The 22,761-nt window shown below is 42.7% G+C and overlaps 2 protein-coding genes and 1 long non-coding RNA gene across 5 annotated transcripts in view; 2 read left to right on the top strand and 1 right to left on the bottom strand.

The window, feature by feature from the left end:
- Window positions 1-22,761, top strand: part of LOC139331801 (uncharacterized) — an 84,195-nt gene that overhangs the window by 38,154 nt on the left and 23,280 nt on the right. The window lies entirely within an intron of this gene.
- Window positions 2,943-8,243, bottom strand: zic3 (zic family member 3 heterotaxy 1 (odd-paired homolog, Drosophila)). Its single transcript, XM_070963432.1, has 3 exons — window positions 6,975-8,243; window positions 6,031-6,194; window positions 2,943-5,454 (listed from the first exon to the last, which is right to left on the bottom strand). Exons 1-3 carry the CDS (start codon window positions 7,963-7,965, stop codon window positions 5,272-5,274), a joined length of 1,338 nt encoding a protein of 445 aa, XP_070819533.1. The 5' UTR covers window positions 7,966-8,243; the 3' UTR covers window positions 2,943-5,271.
- zic6 (zic family member 6) lies at window positions 14,781-20,157 on the top strand. Its single transcript, XM_070963431.1, has 2 exons — window positions 14,781-16,749; window positions 18,681-20,157. The coding sequence occupies exons 1-2, from the start codon at window positions 15,792-15,794 to the stop codon at window positions 19,304-19,306; spliced, it is 1,584 nt and encodes a 527-aa protein (XP_070819532.1). The 5' UTR covers window positions 14,781-15,791; the 3' UTR covers window positions 19,307-20,157.

The raw sequence follows: 22,761 nt of genomic DNA, 5'->3' as shown, positions 1-22,761 counted from the left end.
GATCAGCAGAAATGCCTGCAGGCTACAGTAGTATACAGTATGATGGGGTATGTAAATGTCTCTTAGGAGTCAATTGAAGAATAATTGAAGTCAAAGACAAAGCCATTGTGTTAATCATCCTGCATCACAAAGGCCATGAAACGCGTTAAGATATAAAGACACACCGTGGATTACTTCGTGAATGCATATTCAACACTCTGCTGGAGGTGAAATAAGCATCGATAATTGGCAAGCACATCAACTTCCGCGCAAATGGAAGCCCTCGGTTAAGCAATTATCAGATGTATGTTGGCTCCTATGTTTATCAAGACATATTTACCTTATGATGTTACAAATCCATCGCACTTCAATCTAATTGTCATGGCTCGTTTAAATACCCATGCAGGCTTAATGTCTTGATTAAAGAAGCGTCTGCCATAAATATCTACAGTAATCCATGCTAACTTGTTCTGTTGCTATATGTGGAAATATAAACCCCACATTTCGCACGCATTCTCAGATGACTGAGTTAATACATGATGATTCAGGTTTGCCAGCATCTTGTCTTATTCAGAGCAGCGATGGGAGGAGATCTGAAGAAACCTGGTGCGTTGCAGGCTGCAGAGTTTGGCCATGCGCTGATGTGCAGGGGCCGTCCCAAATCCAAAATGTCTCAGATTCAGATCAAGGGCCAAGTGCCCTGCTAAGGCGCCCTTGAGCAAGACCTTGCACCCTGCACAGCCTCGCTCACTGCACGGCTTCAACAGCGCCAAACAGCCTCAACTTTTAATGGTCTTGCACGTGCAGCTAAAGCTCATACACACACGCGGGTGCTTTTGTGTTCATTGAGATAAAGTGTGTGCGTGTTGGCTCTAATAATCACTAAATTATTAAGGAGTGGTAAATTAGCCACTGGGTTTATTAAGATCACAGCCTCCGTTGCGTGACAAAAGGCGTCGGGGACCTGCTTGTGTCGGGTTTATCCTCTTAGAGCGCACTCTCCTGCTTAGCCAGCAAATACTCTGCGACTGAGGAGAGGGAGGAAGGAAGAAGGGGTTGACCAATCAATCCGATATCAAACTTCGGCGACAGGCGCGAGCCAGCAGTACAACTCAGTCTTATTATTATTTTCCTGCAGAATAGAAACCCCCACCCCTCAATCCCCTCTCAGCAGCCTTTGCTCCTTCCGATACTGCAAGCGGACCCTATAGGCAGAGAGAGATTATAGGCTACTGCACGCTGCCAACAGTCAGCTGCCATCCTCCGGGTCCACACACCACAGCCAAGTATAGCAATCCATAGGATAACTTGAGATGAATGAGCGCTAACGTAATGCAGAGCCAGTCGCAGTCGGCTGCGGAGGGGCATTGTTGTGATACAGCCGCTAGTCTTTACACAACTGCATCCACGTGACCGTCACTGCTTTCTAATCCATTGAGAATCCAGCAGAAAGGAGCCTTTCATGTTTTTTTTCTCCTTCTGGATTGAATCCTCTGCTCTGGTTTCCCATATAATCTGGAAACGATGACTTGTATTGGGCGTCATCATAAAGCACATGCATATGCTGTTCCCAGTGGAGGCGTAGACACACCTAAAAATGTGAAAACCCGCTGTTTTATTTGCAGAATTGCAGTTAACCCAGCCGGGTTAGAATTACACCAATGACGGATGCGATGTGATGTAATGGCAAGGAAAAACAGACATGATCCACGCTGGAATGTAAATAGGTTAAGTTTTGCTAATTTCGTTATCATATGTTGCTTGTTTACTCGGGATGATCACCCAGTGCAGAGCTCTGCACGTCCCTGATGCATGCGTAAGGATGCAGCCTCCATGTGAGCCCGCCGTGTTTCGGAGAAAGCCGGGTCTCGGTTATTTGACGTCACGGTGTCTGAGAGGGGGAACTTGAAATGTGCGACGAGACGAGCCGGGCAGGCAGGCAGGCAGGCAGGCAGGCAGGCAGGGAGGGAGGGAGGGAGGGAGGAGGGGAGAGAAGAGGGGGGGTTGAAAAGAAATGAAAAAATCAAACGGAATGCAAGTGGTGCGCTTGCGCAAAAGTCAAAAGCAGAATTTGAATCAATATTCCTAAATCTGTTTATAGTAGAAGGATATTGGGCGAGGGGTGGGGGTGGGGGGAGTTGAAGCACCTTGTGGGGGGGTTGGTGTAAAAACCCTCCTCTGCTTTAGGCTCGCGAGGAGAGTGAAGCAGTAAATTCTTCACTTTAAAGCCATCTTTCAAATTACCCACAGTGCGTTTTTGTTGTTTTGCCCGCATTTCAACGGATACAGCTTTATAACACACTGGATGCATGACGTTGTGTAATATTAAAGATTTCAGGCTTGTGCATGAGCTCTTGTTGTCATTCAAACTGATTTTTTTCGCCGTTTAAATGCTTATTATGGCGTCCATTGATGTGTGGTAACTCCTTTGGTTGTTTTTATGAAGCGGCTCCTTGTTAATCGGGTGGTGGGAGACGCCGAGGCAGCGCCACTTTTGGCAACGTATCCCACTCCACTTTCACGGTCACACAGTGTCCTCAGTTGCCCGTCTTCCAGTCTGCACGTTAGGATTATTATTTATAAGCGAATAATGATAAAAACAAACTTCGCATGTGCTGCTGTTGTAGACGGATGACCCACATCCCCATCCCAACCCCTGCGCTCTGCCAAGACGTGGTTCTCTGACTTGCTCCCCCCAAATATTCCCATTCACACACACACACACACACACACACACACACACACACACACACACACACACACACACACACACACACACACACACACACACACACACACACACACACAGCCAAGATACTAAGATGGCGCCTTAATCAGTGTCAAGTTCAAGTGACTCCTACTAGTCTGATACAAACAGCATGGCAAACAGTGTCGGCTATATGCGTTAAGGATGCAGGGAGCAGGACAACATGGTGATAATAATCAACGGCGCAGTCTGTAAGTCGCTTTTCATAATGTTTTTTTAATTTCAGTCAAAATTTCCGTTCACATTTCTTCATAAATAGTTGGTAAAACAAATCAACCAACATACAGTAGCCTAAAAAGTACAAGGAACCTTTGCCTCTGGTAGCTAAATAGGCTAACGCATAGGCCTGCTGTTGTAACATGGTTTGCCTCAACGTGGCACAGTGACACAGTTCATCAGTAAAACATTTTTGCTCTTCAGGAATAACTTGGAGTGTGACCCATTTCTCCCAGAAAGTGTTACAACATCACATTCTAGCTGTGTTTATACATCAGATATTTTTCCTCTGACCTCTGGACATGGGGCAGAAAGGTGGTGGGAATAAGAAAAAGTACTTCATTTAAATTAAGGTATAGAAAATAGCATATAAAACATATATTCCTTAAATTATTTAAATAAACTTATTTCATATATCACTGTCACGAGGTACTGTTTTTTTTACATTTTATTTTAAAAGTAGTGCTGGTGGTCTGAAATTGTTCTCATATGAGTACAATATACTTTGTGTATGCATAATATTTAATTCTTGAGAATAGGTTACAATGCAATGCTGTAACTCTTTTTGCCACTGAACGTATTCTCCCCCCCCCCAAACCCACATAGATCTAGAATTCCTTCCACTAAATTTTGTTAAACACAAAAAATGTCATCTTGACAAGTTATTCACACAAAACAAGCAAATGTGTAATCAAACTGCTCTATATGCAACACCACAACAAATAACACGCTTAGTTTCACAGAAGAATTACATTTAAAACAATGCAAGCTGACAGACAAAAAACTTTTTTTATTTTTGAAGATACTGTGTTGTGACAGTTCCATTGTTGCCGATGCACACATTTAAACATACTTGCACAAAGACATTGCTGGAACTATAAAGATTGCCATACTGGCGCATATATTTGGGTGCTTGACCCGAATTTGAAATACTCAAAATGCTGTCACCTTGATTTGGAAATCATGAACTTCACACACTCGTCTAAGACCTGTATAGGAGTGCAATAGGCTGATGGGTTTATTCTTTTTTTTTTTTTTTCTCCCAATACTGAGTTTATGCTACGAATTGACATCTATTTCTGATCCTATAAAAGTAAAATACACAAAAAAGTTTAAATTTAACCAAAAATAAAGATATCAACAGAACCGTTTTATAGCTTCTCAGCTCAACTGAACTCAGTTCTACAAAGTCAATGATTTACATGTCAATGGTCTCATAAACAAAATAAAAGTGACGGAAATATCTGCATTATATATAGACAAATCCATAATATTCATATAGATGATTTCTTCGATCCAAATAAGACACATGTAGGCCTATTGGTTAAAAAGAAAGGAGGAAAAAAACCCAAAACAAAACAGAAGGATACAATCGCGATGTTGGAGCTTTAAGAGTTTATCATTTGTTCAATGTTAAGCTGGTTATGACCAAAACTGTACAGTTCTTGTTAGAAAACATTTCCATAAATATCATTTAAGTTTCAGAACTTATACCCATAATTAAATTACAAATTGATAAATATGGCATCATGGATATGTATTTACAACGGTATTAACAAAAGGCAACGTTATATTCAACGGTAACAATCGTAACCTAATACCACATTTCTCCACCTGAAAACGGACGTTGACAATAGATTCGACCCCATCAAACAAGGAAATACATTCACGAGTATAATATTTATTTAGGATTTTTTTTTTTCTGTGTTCAAGTTCATGACAAAGACTTTGGCACGTTTCTTAAGACTGTTTGAAGTTCCAACAATCAATTGAAGAGGCGACAGTAGCGCGTCACCGTCATATAAAACAGCGTGAAATAATCTTCCTTTTTATTCTTTTTTTTAAATAAAAATTTGAGAAAATACATAAAATGAAAAATAAAACAATTTTTTTTCTCCTGAAATCTGTAAACTAAAAGATAAAAAAGAAACATTTATTTATACTGAGAAAGTATTACGGTTATTTAGTCGTGATTTTTATCTGATTTCCTCGAAACTGCGGAATAAAAGTCAAATTTCGTGATCCTGAGAACGGACGTGGCCTGCTTGGTGCTGGCGTTTGCTCTCATCTCCTGTTGTTGTTGTCCCAATCCCATTTGTGTGTGTCTGACTGTGTGTGTGTGTGTGTGTGTGTGTGTGTGTGTGTGTGTGTGTGTGTGTGTGTGTGTGTGTGTGTGTGTGTGTGTGTGTGTGTGTGTGTGTGTGTGTGTGAGTGTGAGTGAAGTGAGAAGGAATAGTTTTTAAGGTTTTTATCCTCATTGATCCTCAACCCCGTGGTCCACATTTGAGAGAGGGTTTGTTCTTCTGACTTCAAACGTACCATTCATTAAAGTTGGGTGCCAGTCCTTCGCTGTGACCAGACGTGTTTTGTACGGCTAACGGCGGTGTTTTTGTCGGGTCTTCAGTGCTGGCTGAGACCAGCACGGGCGGTGTGGACGACTCATATCCAGAGCTTGCTGCTGGAGACGATTCAGATCCTTGAGACTCATGTACCTGCACAAAAAAACAACATAAGCGATGAGTGAGACTGACGCGTAATAGTCATATTTATGCCCTAACAGCGCGTTTAAAGTGGTTTGGTTAGAAGGGAGTTGGACTTAAATGCGGATTAACTCTGTTTTATGGAGGAACTATAACAGTAAACACTCAGCGAACTTGAAACAGGCACGGCAACTTCTACACTACAAAAAATATCCACTCAATGCGCCGTTAACGTGTCTGAAAATGTAGTTTTACCTCGAAGTAAAATTCTGGTGAAAACAGACAATTTGAACGCTTTTCTTTAAAACAAGTCCTTTTTTTAAACAAGGCAAAAGGGCAGCTGTGGATGACAGTTACTGCTTACAGGATTAAGAGTTCACGTGTCACAAATAGACAAAATGGCATCTTAAATGTTGTTTTTTGTTTTTGTTTTTTTTGCAGACAGTCCTATAGCATCTAAGAAACACCCGAAGTTGTGTGGCCTCTGTCTGTGGCAGAGGAAGAGGAGGTAGGGGGGTGGCGTGTGTGTGTGAGCGTGCGTGCGTGCGTGCGTTAATGTGTTTAAGGAGTAATGAAGACATTAATTACCTTCATGTGTTTCCTGAGAGAGCTGGGGTGTGTGTATGACTTGTCGCACACTTTGCAGATGTATGGCTTGTCTGATGTGTGCACATGCATGTGCTTTTTCCTGTCGCTGCTGTTGGCGAAGCGTCTGTCACAGCCATCAAATTCACACTTAAACGGCTTCTCACCTGCAGGATTAAACACACACACACAGAGACACACAGAGACACACACACACACCGTGAATAGCCCGCACAAACAAACCCCCACTGTAACACCACCTGTAAACCCGCAGCTCAGAGATGCAAAGTGTCTGTAACAGAGTAACCTACATTTTCGGGGCGACATGGATACAGCTCTACTACTACACACAGCTCTGTCAGGCTTTATTTATTCAAGAGGCCTGCTCCTTCATGCTACCACCGGCCTGCTCTGTGCGTCTGCTCCTATATAGTAAACACTGAATCAACAGGGCATTTCTGCACCAAGCCATAGATGAACAAGGGCGAGAATATTAACACAGCCAGAAACCGTTTCATCTAACTGCAGCCTGTATGTGACGCACACGAAGCGTGAGAGACCTTAAACAGCCTTTCTGGTGCAGCTCATGCACCTAAACTTTGATAAGTGAGCGAAGTGTCTGTATGTGTCACACGCAACTTCTTAGCCTAAAAGCTACAGGAATGAATAGAGGTTAAGACATTGAGTTGCTGGACAAGAAGCACATTTTCTGCATTATTGAGCCAACGCTAATTGATGAGTGTTTTTAGAAATGACCCTGCGCTAACAGCGTTTTGGGATCACGCTAAATGCGGGCCCAAGTTCTCAGATGGTCCTCGTAAACAACAAAAACAGTCTTTCTTTAAAGCACTCTGAAACAACGTATAAGACAGCATTTCTACGCAGGATAGCCTCGCTTGTTTAAGGTTATTTTACGCACGCCGACCCACGGTGCTGTCGGTGCCTACCTGTATGTGTTCTTTTGTGGATTTTCAAATTTTCCGATCTGGCGAATATTTTCCCACATCCGGGGAACGGGCATGGGAACGGTTTCTCGCCCGTGTGCACACGGATGTGGTTGACGAGTTTGTACTTGGCCTTAAAAGATTTCCCTTCTCTCGGGCAGTCCTCCCAGTAGCAGATGTGGTTGCTCTGCTCGGGCCCGCCGACGTGCTCCATGGACACATGAGTGACCATCTCGTGCATGGTGCTGAAAGTCCTGTCGCAAGTCTTTTTGGGTCTGTTCATCTGGTTCTCGTCTATCCATTTGCAGGATAATTCTTGTTTAATCGGTTGCCTCATGTATCTAAAGAAGGCCCCTGGACCGTGGTGTGTCGGCACATTCATCCCCATGTTCATGTTGATAGGATGGCTGTAGTTGTGGAGCTGAGCTCCGTAGGGGTCCGTCCGAGGGCTGGCGACCGGACGATACGGATCAGGTCTTCCGAAAATGTCCCCGCGTAAGCCAAGATGCATTTGGCTGTTTACTACATGTCCGCTCGGTGAAGTGTGGCTCACCCCCTGGTCGTGAAGTCCTGGAAACAACAGATGTCCGGGGTTATCGGGGATCCCGGGCGGCCCGTGGAGGCTCCCCGCCGAAGCTGCAAAGAGCCCATGCTGGGCGCTCGGCGCTGTGGACTCTCCAACACCCCGGTTCCGGAAGAAAAGGTCCCGTGTTGAATTGAACGCTCCTCCGCCGTACGAGCCCACCTGCCCGCCGTGAGAGTGTCCCAGGGCAGCCGCATATCCAGTGGCTTGCGGGGTGAAAGCTGATGTCTGGCTGGAGGCGATGTCGTGAGCCACCGGGCTGATTTTGAAGGCTGCGGAGTGGGAGGAATCGCTGAAAGGATTCAGTCCCAGACTCGCGTCTCTGTTCCCGATTTCGTGATGCCGTGGTGTCCCGAAACCCCCCACTCCTAACGATGCAAATTGCGGACCGCTATCAAGAAGCATAGTCATGAGCTTGAAGCAAACTTAGGAGACAGGAAGAAAAGCGAAAATAAAATTAAGATCCAGTTTAGCGAAGCGCGCAAGCTGCAGACACCGCGCCGAGATTTACCACGTTTTGCGAAAAAATCCTAAAATAGAAAAAACACACCAAGCCAAAACGGGGAAAAATCCTATGCGTAAAGAGTTGGGAGGAAAAAAAACTCCCGTTGACTGCGATCCGTGAGAAAGAGGATCAAACTTCCCCCCCTTTCCAGGCGGATGATGTCCTTGGACTGATAAAGTCAATCACTCACTCCCAGAACATAAATGAACTCGGGAGGCAGTGCTACGACAGCCAATCAGCGCTCAGCTACCCATCTGACACGTGACTGCGAAGGAGGGTGTTAATTGGCTAGATTTCTGGTGATTGGCACGGTTTGGTATTGAAGATGGCAGGTCGTCTCAATTGGGTTCATTTGATTGGCTCTTCCAGGCATTATTTTGCAGGTATAGCGGAGCGCCCTGGCGCAGATCCCGTTATGCGTTATGTGTAGCGCACGTCTCACGCAGCCTTACGTGATTTACACTCCTCAAGAAACCCCCCAACAGATTTATAATAAACAAAAATAAATCGACGCAGGCTATAATACCTACTGCAGCTTTTTAACAGCCGAACTTTTAGTGGACCGCTTGTGTTACTTCACAGAAACAGTGTTAACGAAGTTATTCTGCGACGCATAATATACTTGGTTTGTCATGTTTGGTGGTTAAAAAACTTTTCAATACACTTTGAAGTCTATCTATCTATCTATCTATCTATCTATCTATCTATCTATCTATCTATCTATCTATCTATCTATCTATCTATCTATCTATCTATCTATCTATCTATCTATCTATCTATCTATCTATGCTATTTTTCTCTCTATATGACCAGTTTTGCTCTTATTAACCGAAAACTTGAATGTACTTGGCACAGCTCCAAAATGTGCCTTTCTTGAAGCCGCTTGAAAGGGGAGGGGGAGTATTTTTTTTTTTTTTTTTGAAAAAGCTCTATAGGGTGTAAGACGGAGGAATAAAAGACAGAAAGAAAGATGGCAGTAATTGTAATATCCTGAGATTTTTTCGCTCAGCCAAAAAATTCGTGCCATTGAGCAACTTTCACAGGGCTGCCGCTGACTCGCTGCAGGACACATAAAATCTGATCAAGTTCAGAGACGCGCTGAGTGCTTCAAGCGGCGCTTTTTAACTCCAAGCCTTTCACATCCTTTCCCCCTCAATCTGTCCCAGGAAGGAGCTCACATTCTTTATTTTAGGGGATCTGGACCAAAAAAAAAAAAAAAAAGTCTTCAAATCAGTCCCTCATTCTGCTTTCGCCCTCATCCCACCGCATTCACTCCAGAACATTTCCTCGAGAAAAGAGTTCTAGATTGAAAAGGTGAGTTTTCTAACTTATCCGTCGTCTGTCTGTGTCACTAAGAGGGGGCGTGAGGTGGGCCTGTGTGCTGTGGAAGTGTGTAAATCTGCACTTTATTGCGTTTAGCCTTTGGAGGTTGCATGGGATTTGGTTTTCTTGAAGTGAACATAGCCTGCTCAGTTCTCCGGCCTGTTACTCATATGGTAATTTAATTGTTGGGAGGACTTGCGTACCTCAGTGTGTGTGTGTGTGTTTTTATGGCCGTCGTGCACATTAGTACAACACTTGCGCTTTTTGTACATAACCTCAGCAACTTATCTCGAAGCAAAACGACGAATGAGATTCACTTCATCTATTTTTCCTCCGTAAGCTGCTCTCTCTCTCCCCCTTCTCTCTCTCTCTGCCTCTCTCCCCTCCCTCTCTCTCTCACAGTTTACTCCCCCCATCACTCTCACACACACTCTCACACCGCATGCGCATGCACGAACGCACACACTGTGGACCACAAGCACACACACACTCTCTCTCTCACACACACACACAGTTGACAGAGTTTGCCTTTGCAGTTTTGCAGTATGAGATTTATGGCGACCTTTGTGAACTTTCACAAGTGACAAGCAGCCCGTTAAGTTTTCCTGTATTCCCTCCATATTTTATTGGCTTGTTGAAACGCGAGGGCTCCATAACGCCACTTAAGGTTATGTGCCGTGTATTTGCAGCCGTATTATCACGATGAAATAATTAAGTAACACGGTTTAGATGAGTCACAAATGTTTGTGAGCGACAGAACAGCAGCGTAGGCACTGAGCTCTCGCTGAGAAAAAGCGGAGCTGTCATCAGCTGAGGCCTAATGTAAAGCAACTGTTGCTCGAGAGTTAGATTTAAAGCTACTGCAGGTCTCCTCTGGTGTGCAGGCGTTTATTGAATGTTTTATTATTTATTTAATTTTTGCAAACGGGAATTGGACGAGTGGGGGTTTTAAACGCGCATTTTCTAACTGTCTGTCTTTTCCCAGCATCAGAACAGACACTGATGGTCAGGATTGCAAGAATTTTAGCTGATTTTGTGTGAAATTATTTTTCTAAGTTTTTTTTAATGTACGTCCTGTGGCCTGGAAGGAGACTGCCATGGCGCGTTAGTAATATATATATTTTTTACTGGACAGTAAAAAAAGGAGGAACTGTAAAAGAGGGGGGAAGGCAGCTTTATAGACCTCTTATAGAGCTGCACTTTTGTTCACCGTTTGTCTCACTCACACCAGCCATTTTCCCCCAAAATACTTTACACCGCTCCACGAGCGTGCCGCCCTCCGCTCAGTGACATTTTCACCTCTTTCTTTTTACTTTCATATTTGTTTAATTCTGGTCAATTTTGCGCAGTTATATTTTCTAGTTTTGCAATCACACAATATTATATATTTATTTAATCTTTAGAGATCTTAATTTTAATTGCATGAAACGATGAGATGAATATGCATCCAGGCCTGTGTTCAAATGTCCGACACAGTTGAAAAATCGTTAATGATGACTTAAATGTACTGTAGGCGTAATGCAACGTGCTAAATTATAACGGGATATTCTGTATAATTTGATGATTTAGTTATCTCTGCTGGGATTACCTCATTGGGCGTTGGAATAGCCCATTGGTTATAACATAATCTTCCTCTAACTGAGCATGCGCGTTACCTTAAAATATCACAATATTGTAGTGTGCATACCTCTGTGACAGTAAGCCCATGCTGTTGGAAAAGAGCAGAACATAACCATCAGCCTAAATGGTAAACAACTCACATTTATACATTTATTCTAACTAGACGTGTTGGAGTCAGTAGCTTTAGATGATATTTCAGTGCATAATTTGATAAATGACCTAGATGCATGATAATTGTCTTCTTATATAAACAAATTGGCCTATAGCAGCCCAGTCTTCTGGGTTTTTTCTTGCAGCTCAGTGGAGTAATTTTTTTTCAGTCCACATTGTCTGGCCTGTAGCCTACACTATGCTTGGCTGGCTCAGGCCGCTGGTGCTATAGACAAGTTTGTGGATTTGAAGTTAACTCAATAGTGACCAGACAAAAGTGAAATCTTCATCTTGCGAAAACAATGGCGGAACCATTGTCCAGTCTTAGCTCCATTTATCAAATACCACTGTATATGAATGTGTTTTCCATATTTGCATTTTAAACAGACTGAAAACGCTCCGTGTAACCCACTGACACAGATTTGGTTAAATGGACAATGTGCTGAGTGATCTTGCAGGTTTTTGCTGTGGTTGAATGTGACACATCCCAACTCTCAGACTGCGCCCGTGCCTTCATTTGTTCAGAAACCTGATCGCTGTGATCTGCGTGCTGCATTAGATGCGTTCTCCACAACATTTTCACATTCTGCGGATCCCACAAAAGCATGAATTCTCAGGCTCTGCTCTGCATTCACACCAGAAGATTTCATACATTCTCAGGCTAAAATAAGATGCCATTTTGGTTCACATTTGTTTCAGCGAGAATGCTATTTATGCACCTAACAATTGCATCCATGTTTTTTTCTGAATGCTTAGTGTCCCCACGAAACAAATATTTACAAATGTGTTGTATTTTCAAACAAATGCAGCCTCTGTCAAATGCTCTTTTAGGTTTCTGTGCAAGAATAGCAGCTGATAATGACAAAGGTTTTTGTCACAGATGACAAATGACAATTTAATTGCAATTTGGAAATTCACAAAGCAATGCTTGACTGTGCCTCAACGCTATCGGGCATGTTTCTGTGCTGCGTATGTGTTTGTTTTATGTTTGTTTGTGTTTTTATGTTTGGAGAAACGCAGTCGCAGACGTGTTTTGTCATCCTGCTTTTGCCTCCTGAAAATCACCACAGGTTTAAGCTTCCTCATAGTCGCCTACAACAATAACCGCACAGATCGTCATCTATATTTCATAGATTATATGGTCAGTTGGGTCTTGAGTGACTGCTGCTGTACTTGGTGTTTGCCTTCATATGGCTGATGGAGAGGACTAATTGACTTCTTGCTGTGATTTACTGGAGCATCTGTCTGCAAATGGACTCATCCCAAACCTGTTAATTCATCTAAATTTCATAAAGTCATGGCAAGACTGTGCCCTGCCATTACTCATCAATTATAATGTCTCAGCACACTCCACACTGCAGTTGTTTTAACGTACACACACACACACACACACACACACACACACACACACACACACACACACACACACACACACACACACACACACACACACACACACACACACACACACAGAGGCTTTCCTGTAACTTTGTGTCTGTTTATCACAGATGGATACTTGATTAAATATTTCTGTGCTCTCCATTCTTCTCTCTGTACTATTTTTTTTGCAGCGTCTTGTGTTACATTGGCATTAATTGCCAAGTGTAACACCTGGTGATTCTTATGCAGGCTGGAATTTGGTGTATTACGGATAAACGTGTATATTTATGTGCGAATAGTTTTCCCAAAGGTTGATGTGCATGTTTTGAGAGAGTTCTGCTCATCGCCGTCCACGGTTAAAGACATCAAATTTGCTGAATTTTCAGTCCAGTCTGCCATATGGTGTTAAAGTGTAGCTCTGGTCGTCTCAGTGGCATTTGTATTCTGCTTATTTTCATCTCTGCATATCCTCTTTGTCCATCACTTGTTCCACATTCACTGTGCTGGGGGTGATTTGAACCTTATGGATGTGAAAGTATTCCCTGATTGTGTTTTGATTGTTGGGAGTGATATTTTGTATGCAACAGTCACTGGGATTTTGCCTGGCCTGTCAGGCAACCCGCACAACTGACCGGACTCACATAGCTGAAGGCTTTGAAGAGACTGCAGATGTAAAAATGGCAAAAAATTTGTTCAAATGTAGATATTTAAACATTTAAAAGTTGTGTTTCCGTTCACATGTAGCTTCCAAATTTAAATTGCTACATTATTGCCGTATTTTATCAGATCTAACAAACAATACTGGAAAGATGTAACGCGATAAAGTCCTCAGATAAGTAAAAAAAATAACTGAAATACATATTTGTGTTTTGGCCATTACTCTTAGAATTTAATTGCTCATCGCTATGGAGCTAACCTGACAGCTCCATCATTAATACTAATAAAACTAAGGGAATTAAAATTGTTCCCAACTTATTTTACACATTTTAAACATATAAATGTACTTATTAAATGCCTACACTCATTTAGTTGATTATGTTGTTGTTACCGGACTTCCATCCTGCATCACAGAGAAAAGAACACACATGTAATTTATGGAAAACTGCTTATTAGGCTACAGTCTAATTAAGTTATGAGCACATTAAGGGCCATTTGAACGTTTGAGCAGATTTAGATGTTATGAAATGATCTTCATGCAAAATATTAGAGCAGTTATCAAACAGGCCTCACTTTCTGTGGCTGTGTTATTGAGGAGGTGAGCCTCATAGAATCGGCGTGTGGTGTTAAATCATTAAAAGTGCAGTTATTCTACGCTGTCCTCTTTCTTGTTTTGCCTTCCTGTTGCAAATGAGGACCTGGAATCGTTTGGGGCGCAGGTCTGTCTGTCCTTTATGCTTTCTGAATGACAGATTGGGAACTTTCGGTTTATATGCCTTCAACCCTGAGTCATTTTCGGAAATGCATCGGGTTAAAGGTTGACAAACATGAGCGTCCATTACAATCATGACGGAATTAGGCCAGTTCGGGGCCTGTCTGCTATTTTGCGGCATTTAATGTCAAGTGGGCCCCTTGCTTTGTCTCTGCAGGTGACGTCAGAATAACAATGTGGAAAAAAGAATTTTTCTTTTTTTCATTTTTTTTTTTTTTCATAGAGAGTATAAAGTTGAAAATTCAGACAAGCTTCACACTTTCAAAATAAGGAGGATTTTCACCTTAAACCTATAAGCTGCAGTCCGGAGCCCATACGCCACACCGCGCAGATTTAAATAAAAGCAACAGATAAAAGAATTTGGCCAAACTGGTGCAGGTAGAAGAGAGCGCGCTGAGAGAATCAGATCCACGTCAAAGTGCAGGAATACGTGCTGCACGACAGGAGAGAGCAGAGCTCCAAGCTGCTGTCCTCACAGCACCCCAAAGTAAGAAAGTTTCTCTGAGTTTCCCAGGAACAGTGCAGCCTATTCCACTGCTGTTTGTCGCGTTTTAGAATTTACATTTTACGTAACCAAATTTTACGTGTGCGCTATAGCCTGCATGACGCATCGTGCACGCTCTGGGTGATTATTAATTTATTTCATCTTAATGAGAAAGGGTCTATCTATAGAAATGGTTCACATGGGCTCAAAGGTAAAATAGTACATCATGTTCTGCAGTCCTCTGCAAGACATTGCTGGGAAATATCTGTGTGAAATAAGCTTTTCCAATAAGATTATGATGTAAGTTTATGATATGCTGGTGGCGCGGAGCGTCACGTAGGCTAGAACTACTTGTTGCTTTATCAAAGTTTACATTTTCTTTGCACATGAGACCAAACAGTAATTTTGTGCCCTTACAAAAATGTGTGTTCCTAAAAATTAAAGTGTAGCATAAAGATACTGTTGCCTCAGTGAGAGCTTTATAACTTGTATATTGTATTGAAAACACTGCTTTCTGCCGTGTGGTCACGCAGGCTTATGATACACACATGCATCATTAACATTTTTAATTATTTCAAATAACCTGTTTAATTGCTAGAATCAGTTTGCTGTAACTTTCACTGTTTTCAGATGTGGCACTCCCCTCAAAATGCTTGACAGTAATTGGCCTGGACACGCTGTGGCCAGTCTCTCTATTATTCTTGCAGGGCAGGAATGGGACATTTGCTTTGGCAAGATTTCCAGTGAAATAAAAGACGGTGGATTGTCCTGTGTTCCGCTCATGTCTGCATTTAATCACTTGGCTTTTATCAGATGATTAGTATTACACATTAACCTTTCCATTTTTCATATGTGGAGATTTAGAGAGAGGGGTCTTACGAGAAGGCGCCTGAAGTTAAAGAGGCAGCAATATTTGCGAGTATCGCGGCACATTTCAAAGCATTTTCTCTGCGATATTTGAAAACGGAGTCGTGCAGCGAACGCCTGCGTGTCCCTTTTAAAACAAACCCAGCGCCTGTCAATCACAGCGCATTCCAACCAATCCCAAAGCTCCCTTTTTAAAAGCAGGTTTGCCTGCTGTGCTTTTATATTGCACCATGGCCTGTTTCGAAGCATTTTTACTACCACGGTTATTGCCACAAATCAAGAGGGCAAAGTGAACGGCATGGGACTCACACCAACTTTAACGAAATTGAGTCTGGTTCCTACTTCTGCGAAGTTCACGGCCAAGAATTTCACATGCAGATGATATACAAACAAGGGAAATGGAAACTGAATTTCTAGGTGTATCCTGAGTGCTGCATTGGTTTGATTTTGCAAACTCATAGCCAAACTCACAACAAAACATGACAAGCCTTTCGAGGTTTAGTGGCTGCCCTCTCTCTTGCGTCAACCCCGGGGAGAGCAATACTGAACCCAGCGTGGTGCTGCCACCTTTGGCAGGAGAGCACATGGGACACCCCACTGGCAGTTCCTTAAAACTCTGCCCCTCGCACAATTTGCGAGACTACCCCGAGACGAGGTCCAGTGCATATGTTGACCATTCGGTTCCCAATTTTTCAGACTCTGGATACCCCAGCCACCGGTTAGAGCACAGCCCTAGGGGCATTATCATTGGAGCCAATCTTTCTGGAGCCGGCATGCCACCCGTCACTGATCAACTGGCATCAAGAGCTAACCAACATGGCGGGATTGGAAGGTATCGTGACTTTCCTGGCTGCAGGGACAACAGAAGCCATGCCTTTTTCACAAGTTATCAGGAGCAGGCCCATGCCTCCACCGACGCATCTCGAGATTTCGGCAGCCAGATGATGCTGGGTCTACCTGGCGACCTCCTCACCCGGACTCACCCTTATGGCCAAGCTATCAACCCCAAGGGAAACAGCCAGCAACTTGTCACACAATTCCTGGGTCTGTACAAACCCCTCAACATGGCAATTCAGCGTGGAGGAGGCGACGCTTTCCTCAGGTGCTCCAAACAAACAGTGAAGCACGAGCTGGTGTGCAAGTGGAGTGACGGCCAAGAGGGGGCTGGGAAGCTGCCTTGCTCCAGAGCCTTCGGGACCATGTATGAACTTGTCACCCATGTGACAGTGGAGCACGTCGGAGGACCAGAGCACTCTGAATATGTTTGTCACTGGGAGAACTGTGCGAGGGACAGGAAGCCTTTCAAAGCCAAATACAAGCTGGTGAACCACGTCAGAGTCCACACAGGGGAAAAGCCCTTTCCCTGCCCCTTTCACGGCTGTGAGAAAGTGTTTGCAAGATCAGAAAATCTTAAGATCCACAAGAGGACTCACACAGGTTAGTTAATCATCATACTACAGCACAATTTGATAATAATAATGATGGTGATAATGATGACAATAATAATAATATATTTTGATTGGTGAAATTTTAATTAAAATGTGGTCAATATTTTCAGCTTGTCAAACTATTTTATTATTTATTTATTTATTTTTTACAGTTTAGCATTCTTTATCTGTGGACATTTTTTTTCATTATTTAATTGATCACGGAAGTTTGATAATTCTGTCGCTTTGTTATCATTATTATTAGCATTATTATGTTTTTTTTATTATTATTTTTTTAATTATCATTAGATGCTGCTGGTGTTATTTAGGCCTACATTGTTAGAAAAAGTGTTGCGTAAAGCTTCTCTGGCTGCTTCTCGCCGTCTCTGTTACTGCCCGGGTCTGCAGGAGAGCAGCGTGCACGGGCTCCATGCAGGAGCCACACATGAATAGTAGTAAGCCAGTTACAAACGAGTGTAGTCTGCAGGCCTGGTGGTTTGGGTGCCTCTCCCACTTCATTCAGTGAAATTATTAAATAAATGCCGGGACACCGGAGAGCTGTGACGTAGCCGTTACGCTGCTCTGCCTCCCAGGGACTCATCTCCTGTGCTCAGGAACACAGCACATCACACAGTGTTACAGCAAGAAATAAAAAGGTGAGCAGACGGATGACCTCAGTCTGCAAAAGGAGATAATTGTCAGTATAAACCAAAATGAGTCACATTTCTAAAAAAGATGCTTTATTTATGTCCTTATCCTCCTTTAATTCCCATCACTTTGATTGGCTGTTAGACGTCCCAACACTGTGAAATTATGTCATAAAATGCATTTCATTTTAAAAAAAGGTGGCTTTCTTTGGGGCTTTCCCCTCCGTGCTCCTGATCTGAGCGCAGATTCTAATATCCTCTATAAAAAGGGATTTACTGTGCCGTCATATTTTATTCTTACCCTCACACACTACTACGCTGCAGTATAAACGTGATCTCAGGAGGTGCAGTTATATCGAAATGGTGGCATTTAAATTGGATATACAATTAATGAATGAAGTGGACCCTCAGAAAAAAAGGGGGCCGGAGAGGAAAAATATATTTATTAGGCGCCCCCTTTTACTTCTGGTGTTCTGCTAATGGAAGGAAGGAGAATAGTGGCAGAAAAAGGACGCTTAATGACATTTGATATTACGCAACTGCACATGCGTAGTGTGTTGATTATTAGACATTTATGTCAGGATTTTTTTTTCCTTCACTCAGTCACAGTCACCCGTTCAGATGAAGAATGATAATTTAAGAGAAACTATTCAACATTTATTTATGAGTCCGGCTCTTCTGATTGTCCGCTGCATCAGCGTGTAGGAACAGTGTGCGCAGCTGCAGGCAATTTTGAGGCAGGGGATCAATTAGCATTTTGATAGCCATAATTCATTCTGCGCACGGTAATGCCATTTAAACAAATCTTTGCATTGGCTGTCGCAGGTCCGTGCTGATCTAATGCATGTTTAACTGCAGCCTTGTTGATTTAGAAGATGAGGGGTCTCACTTGTTGCGATCAGGGCTGCACCAAAGTTTCAGCAAGTAGTTTGAACTCTGCAATTTAATAACTTGCTGAAAGTTTCTGCACATTAGCAATTTATACTAGCACAACGTGGCATTTTTAAATATTTATCATCATGCCCGATATGGCCTGAAAAAGCGGCTCTGTGTTTGCAGTGTCACTGACAGCTCAACATCACATAGTCATTTCACAGTGTCGACTGAAGCCTGAATGTGCATTTTTGGTTTCTAGGATCACTTTCAACACTTTTTCAACATGGTTATGAGTTATGAGGAGCGCATTCTTTTAACCTGGGCTGCATCAGTTTTAGCATATATGTGCAGGGAGAGCATGCACGCGCCTGTGAAGAATTTTCATAACTCGCCGCCATTTCTCTTTTTGCACGTTTAGGTGAAAAACCGTTTAAATGTGAGTTCGAGGGCTGCAACCGGAGGTTTGCGAACAGCAGTGACAGAAAGAAACATTCTCACGTGCACTCCAGTGACAAACCCTACATGTGCAAGGTCAGGGGCTGCGACAAGTGTTACACCCACCCGAGCTCCCTGCGAAAGCACATGAAGCTGCACTGCAACAAGGCCCACGACGCCAAAAGCGGTGACGCGCGTCCTGGTGATGGGGGTCACATTGCGGAGGCCAGGTCAACCCGAGTCCCGGATGGAGCCCAGATCAGTCCCCCTCATCCCCCCACCTCCACTCAAGATATCCCCCTGTCCCCAGAGAGTCGAGACGACTCGACCCTGAGGTCACGCTTCCATCACACGTTTGACAGCAGTTTGGACTACTCCACGCACAGGTCACAGCCCCTCTTGGACCCTTTGCTGCTCCAGAGAGGCAGCTACAGGTCCCAGCCCTCCCAGTACCCCTGCGGCCAGACAGGTCACACGTTTGCCCAGAGCCCAAGGACTTTCCCCTCTTCTTCTCCCTTTCAGAAAAGTATCGTCAATGGATGGTACACATGCCACAGCAACGTGGACTCTTTCCCACCAAAGCAATGCAACAACATCCCGTCCCTCTGAGTTCCTGTTGGGACGCACGCGAGCGACTTCCAGCTTTTTTTTGAGGGGCCTATTTTTTCATGTTCTAGCATAAAACTTGCAGCTGTATCTCTATTACTCTGTATTTTTGTGAATGTTGTATCAAATACTTTGTGACACGTCATGAGTCATCCTATTGAAATCTTGCATTGCGAAATGTGGCGAGCTTTATTTGTCGTTGTGAGGCCTGTTTGGTTGAATTTGGCTTGTAGGAACTTTAACAAAGTGTATATGCCGAATTGTTCGCTGTGTTGCATAATTATTAAAGATATCTATCTCAAGTGAGACAAAAAAAATGACAAAGGAGTTTATGGAAATTTGCGTGTTGAGGCTCCTGAACTTATAGGCTGTTAATGGAGAGTGAGAGGAAACGTCTTGCTGAATGTAGCCCTGAGTGTAGGGGTCTTTGTTGAATGTAAACTAGGTACTGTAATGTATGTCGGGAAGGTTAAAGCATTATTCATGTCTTTATGTATGTCGCAAGATGAAATAAATATATGAAAGCTCTTTTCTCAAGTTACATTTGAGCCTGCGTGATGGGCCTGAAGCATGATTTGTCTGTAATTAAGATACTGCGAGGCTCAGTAGTTTTTTTTTTCTCCCCCCTCCCCTTGATTAAGTTTCTCTTTTCTCCCCCTTTTCATTACACATTCGTATTCTTGTTTATATTGTATGTATATTTCACATTTCTGTGCCAAGTAAGACCAGTGTGAGCATAAACCAGTGTTCGTGATACTATTAAAAACGTTTAATCAGCATACAGTTCAACTGTACATAAGCCTACTGTATAATTAATTATGTATTCTATATTTTATTAAAGTGTCTATATTCTCTTTGATCGGGCGTGTGTGGTTAAACCCAATCAATGCATTTTCATCGTGAACTCAAGCTTTTTGCTCTTTTTTTTTTTTTTTAGATTTTCTACTGCGCCATATTTAGGTTTGCTGTTTTGTGCAAACTAATGCACCGCCTGGACACGGAGGCTGTTCTTACGCACAGATTTTTCTCTGCGCTTCTACTCGTCAGGAGCTGACCAGGCCTTTAGCACAAAGGTGGAAAACTGGTTTGATTCTCCTGAGAGTGAACGGCAACGAGATAAACTAAAATTCACGAAAAATGGCCTAAAGCTCCTGCTCAAACGGCCTTCTGCGTTTTGTTTTTCAATCAGATTTTAGTTTTCTATAAAGCGCCACATGCGTGCGTGCGTGCGTCTTTTGGGTTACAGGTGTATTTGCCACGAGGTCACGCGGTTTCTGTCTATCAGTGAGCACGTCCTCGTGTGCCTTTTTCTTCCACTTCAGGACACTTTTGCTTATTTTTTGACCATATTAATCACTTTTCACCATTGTGCGTCTTTTCTTTCACACACATGCACGCACACATGCACGCACACACTAACCCCAATGCGTCACCTTGAAGGTCAGCAAGCTGCAAACACAAATATGACCCGTGCAGCCTCGAAATATTGGATTGTGCAAACACTAATAACTAAACAGGCCATTAGTATTCCTGCCATTGTTTTATTCATAGCACACACGGAAAGCTTTTATTTACCCCATAAAGGCTTTTACATTCAAAGCTTTTCGAGTTCCTCACTTTGAGTCTGAATTAACAGATTTCACTGTTCAGAAATGCCAGTACCACTCAGAGAGGACAGACATGTGCCGTTTTGTTTCATTTGGCTATTGATAAAAGTTGAAAAAGTTGGAAAGAAAAGTTAAAAAAAAGAGATGTTAGTTTTGTTCATGTTTGTTTGCTTGTTGTTGTTGTTTTTTTTGTACCTTCTGGAATGTAAATTTCATCAAACACCTCATTATTTTGCAGAAACGAGCTGAGAAGATATCTGTTTGAAGCCATGGCAGAGCTTGAATTCGGTTTCACAGCTAATCCTGGTGCAGAGTGAAACTCATCTGTAGTGAGTTTTTATTTGTCGTGCAGCTCAGCTTACACTCTGTTTCCTGTGTCAAAAATCACACCCCTCTCTAGAAAAATTACCTGCATAAGGAGCAGAGTGATGGGAGGCCGAATGACCAGGTTGAGCTACAGTTAATGGGACTTTTAATGGCGTGTAGCTAAAGATGAGTGTCCTCATCCCGCTCAGGAAATACTGCAGCAGCTTGATTATTATGGAGGTCGAATGGGTCACAATTATGATGAATAAGGCTTCTGCCAGAAGCAAAGCTTTATACATTTTACCTATATGTGTGGGAGTCAGCATTTTATACCATTAAACATGTGGATGATGACTGGCATTATATATACCAATTTACTTCACACGTATCAAACAGAAATCAGGTCAAAAGTGCATTCATTTTACATATCTTTGAAATATTTTCTTACAGAGATCTGACAGCTAACTAGCGGCAACAAGGATGTTCTTTATTCCAGTGAAGGGATTTGATGAAGGGGCAGTTGTCTGGATGGCCACAAAAATACATGAGGGTGAATGCTCCAAGACTGCATCAGAAGTCAGCCACATTAACACGCTTTAGGATCGTTAAGAGCTCAGACGACTTTGATTATGGTGCTGTTATTTGATTGTTATTTGTGAGATGAAATAAAAGCGGGGTAAACCTACAAGCCGCTCTTATTATTTTTGTTGCAACGTCCATTCTTCTGTATTTCTAAAACTGTAAAGGAAAACTGTTTTAATCCTCTGTGAAAACACGCAAAGTAGGCGCCTACGTTTTATGTGCTTACAGTGTAATTGTTCTCGAGATGGTGCAAAGCTGTGATGAACTTGTTTATGCGTTCTGCGTGCTGGTTAAAAGTGTATGTTGTGCGCGATGCTCATGGGTATACATGTTTTTAGAGAGTCAGATATTTTTGATGATGCATTTTGCAAATCCCTCTCGAGTATGACCGCAGTTAATTTTAGTTCTTAGCTTTCCGTGGGGCATCTTTCTGAAAACCATCCACCAGTTGCAGCATCTGGATTTCAGTTTTGATAAGACAACAACCAGTTTGAACTGCGTAAATCATCCGTCCATCCATCCATTAGCTAATACCCGTTTATCCTTTAGGATCGGGGGGGGGGGCTGGAGCCACTTCCAGCTGACACTGGACAAGAGGCTGCTGGTTACACCCTGCACAGGTCCTGCTTAAATCTTTTTTTCTTTCGTTTTTGTTTTTTTTTTTTTAGTTTTTGCAGATGTGTACCTGGAAAAAGTACTGCTGCATCAGCTCTGCTCAGGCTGATAATGATAAGAAATTCCGTGGAGCTGAAGGCTTTGTGTTAAGCAGTGTGACGTGGTCGAAGACGGATCATTTAAAGTGGCTGATATTGGCAAATATTTCATCAGTGAAGTGCTTCTTTCTTCAGGTAAATTGAGGTGAACTCGGCCGGCTGTGATCAGGGTACTTTAATGATGCGATGACTGAAATTTCTGAGATCACTTGTTTTATCAGCCTTATCAATAGCTTGCATCAAAATGCTT

Source organism: Chaetodon trifascialis, chromosome 5 (assembly GCF_039877785.1).
Source record: "Chaetodon trifascialis isolate fChaTrf1 chromosome 5, fChaTrf1.hap1, whole genome shotgun sequence".
NCBI lineage: Eukaryota > Metazoa > Chordata > Actinopteri > Chaetodontiformes > Chaetodontidae > Chaetodon > Chaetodon trifascialis.
Note: the sequence above shows the minus strand (reverse complement) of the source record. Positions and strands in the feature narration are given on the sequence as shown.

What these genes read in the sequence shown, in the direction of transcription:
- zic3 (XM_070963432.1), bottom strand. Translation starts at nt 7,965, where the DNA reads ATGACTATGCTTCTTGATAGCGGTCCGCAATTTGCATCGTTAGGAGTG. An exon ending in CCACAAAAGAACACATACAG is followed by an intron (nt 6,195 to 6,974) that starts GTAGGCACCGAC and finishes TTAATCCTGCAG; the next exon opens with GTGAGAAGCCGTTTAAGTGT. An exon ending in CTCTCAGGAAACACATGAAG is followed by an intron (nt 5,455 to 6,030) that starts GTAATTAATGTC and finishes TTTTTTGTGCAG; the next exon opens with GTACATGAGTCTCAAGGATC.
- zic6 (XM_070963431.1), top strand. Translation starts at nt 15,792, where the DNA reads ATGACAAGCCTTTCGAGGTTTAGTGGCTGCCCTCTCTCTTGCGTCAAC. An exon ending in CCACAAGAGGACTCACACAG is followed by an intron (nt 16,750 to 18,680) that starts GTTAGTTAATCA and finishes TTGCACGTTTAG; the next exon opens with GTGAAAAACCGTTTAAATGT.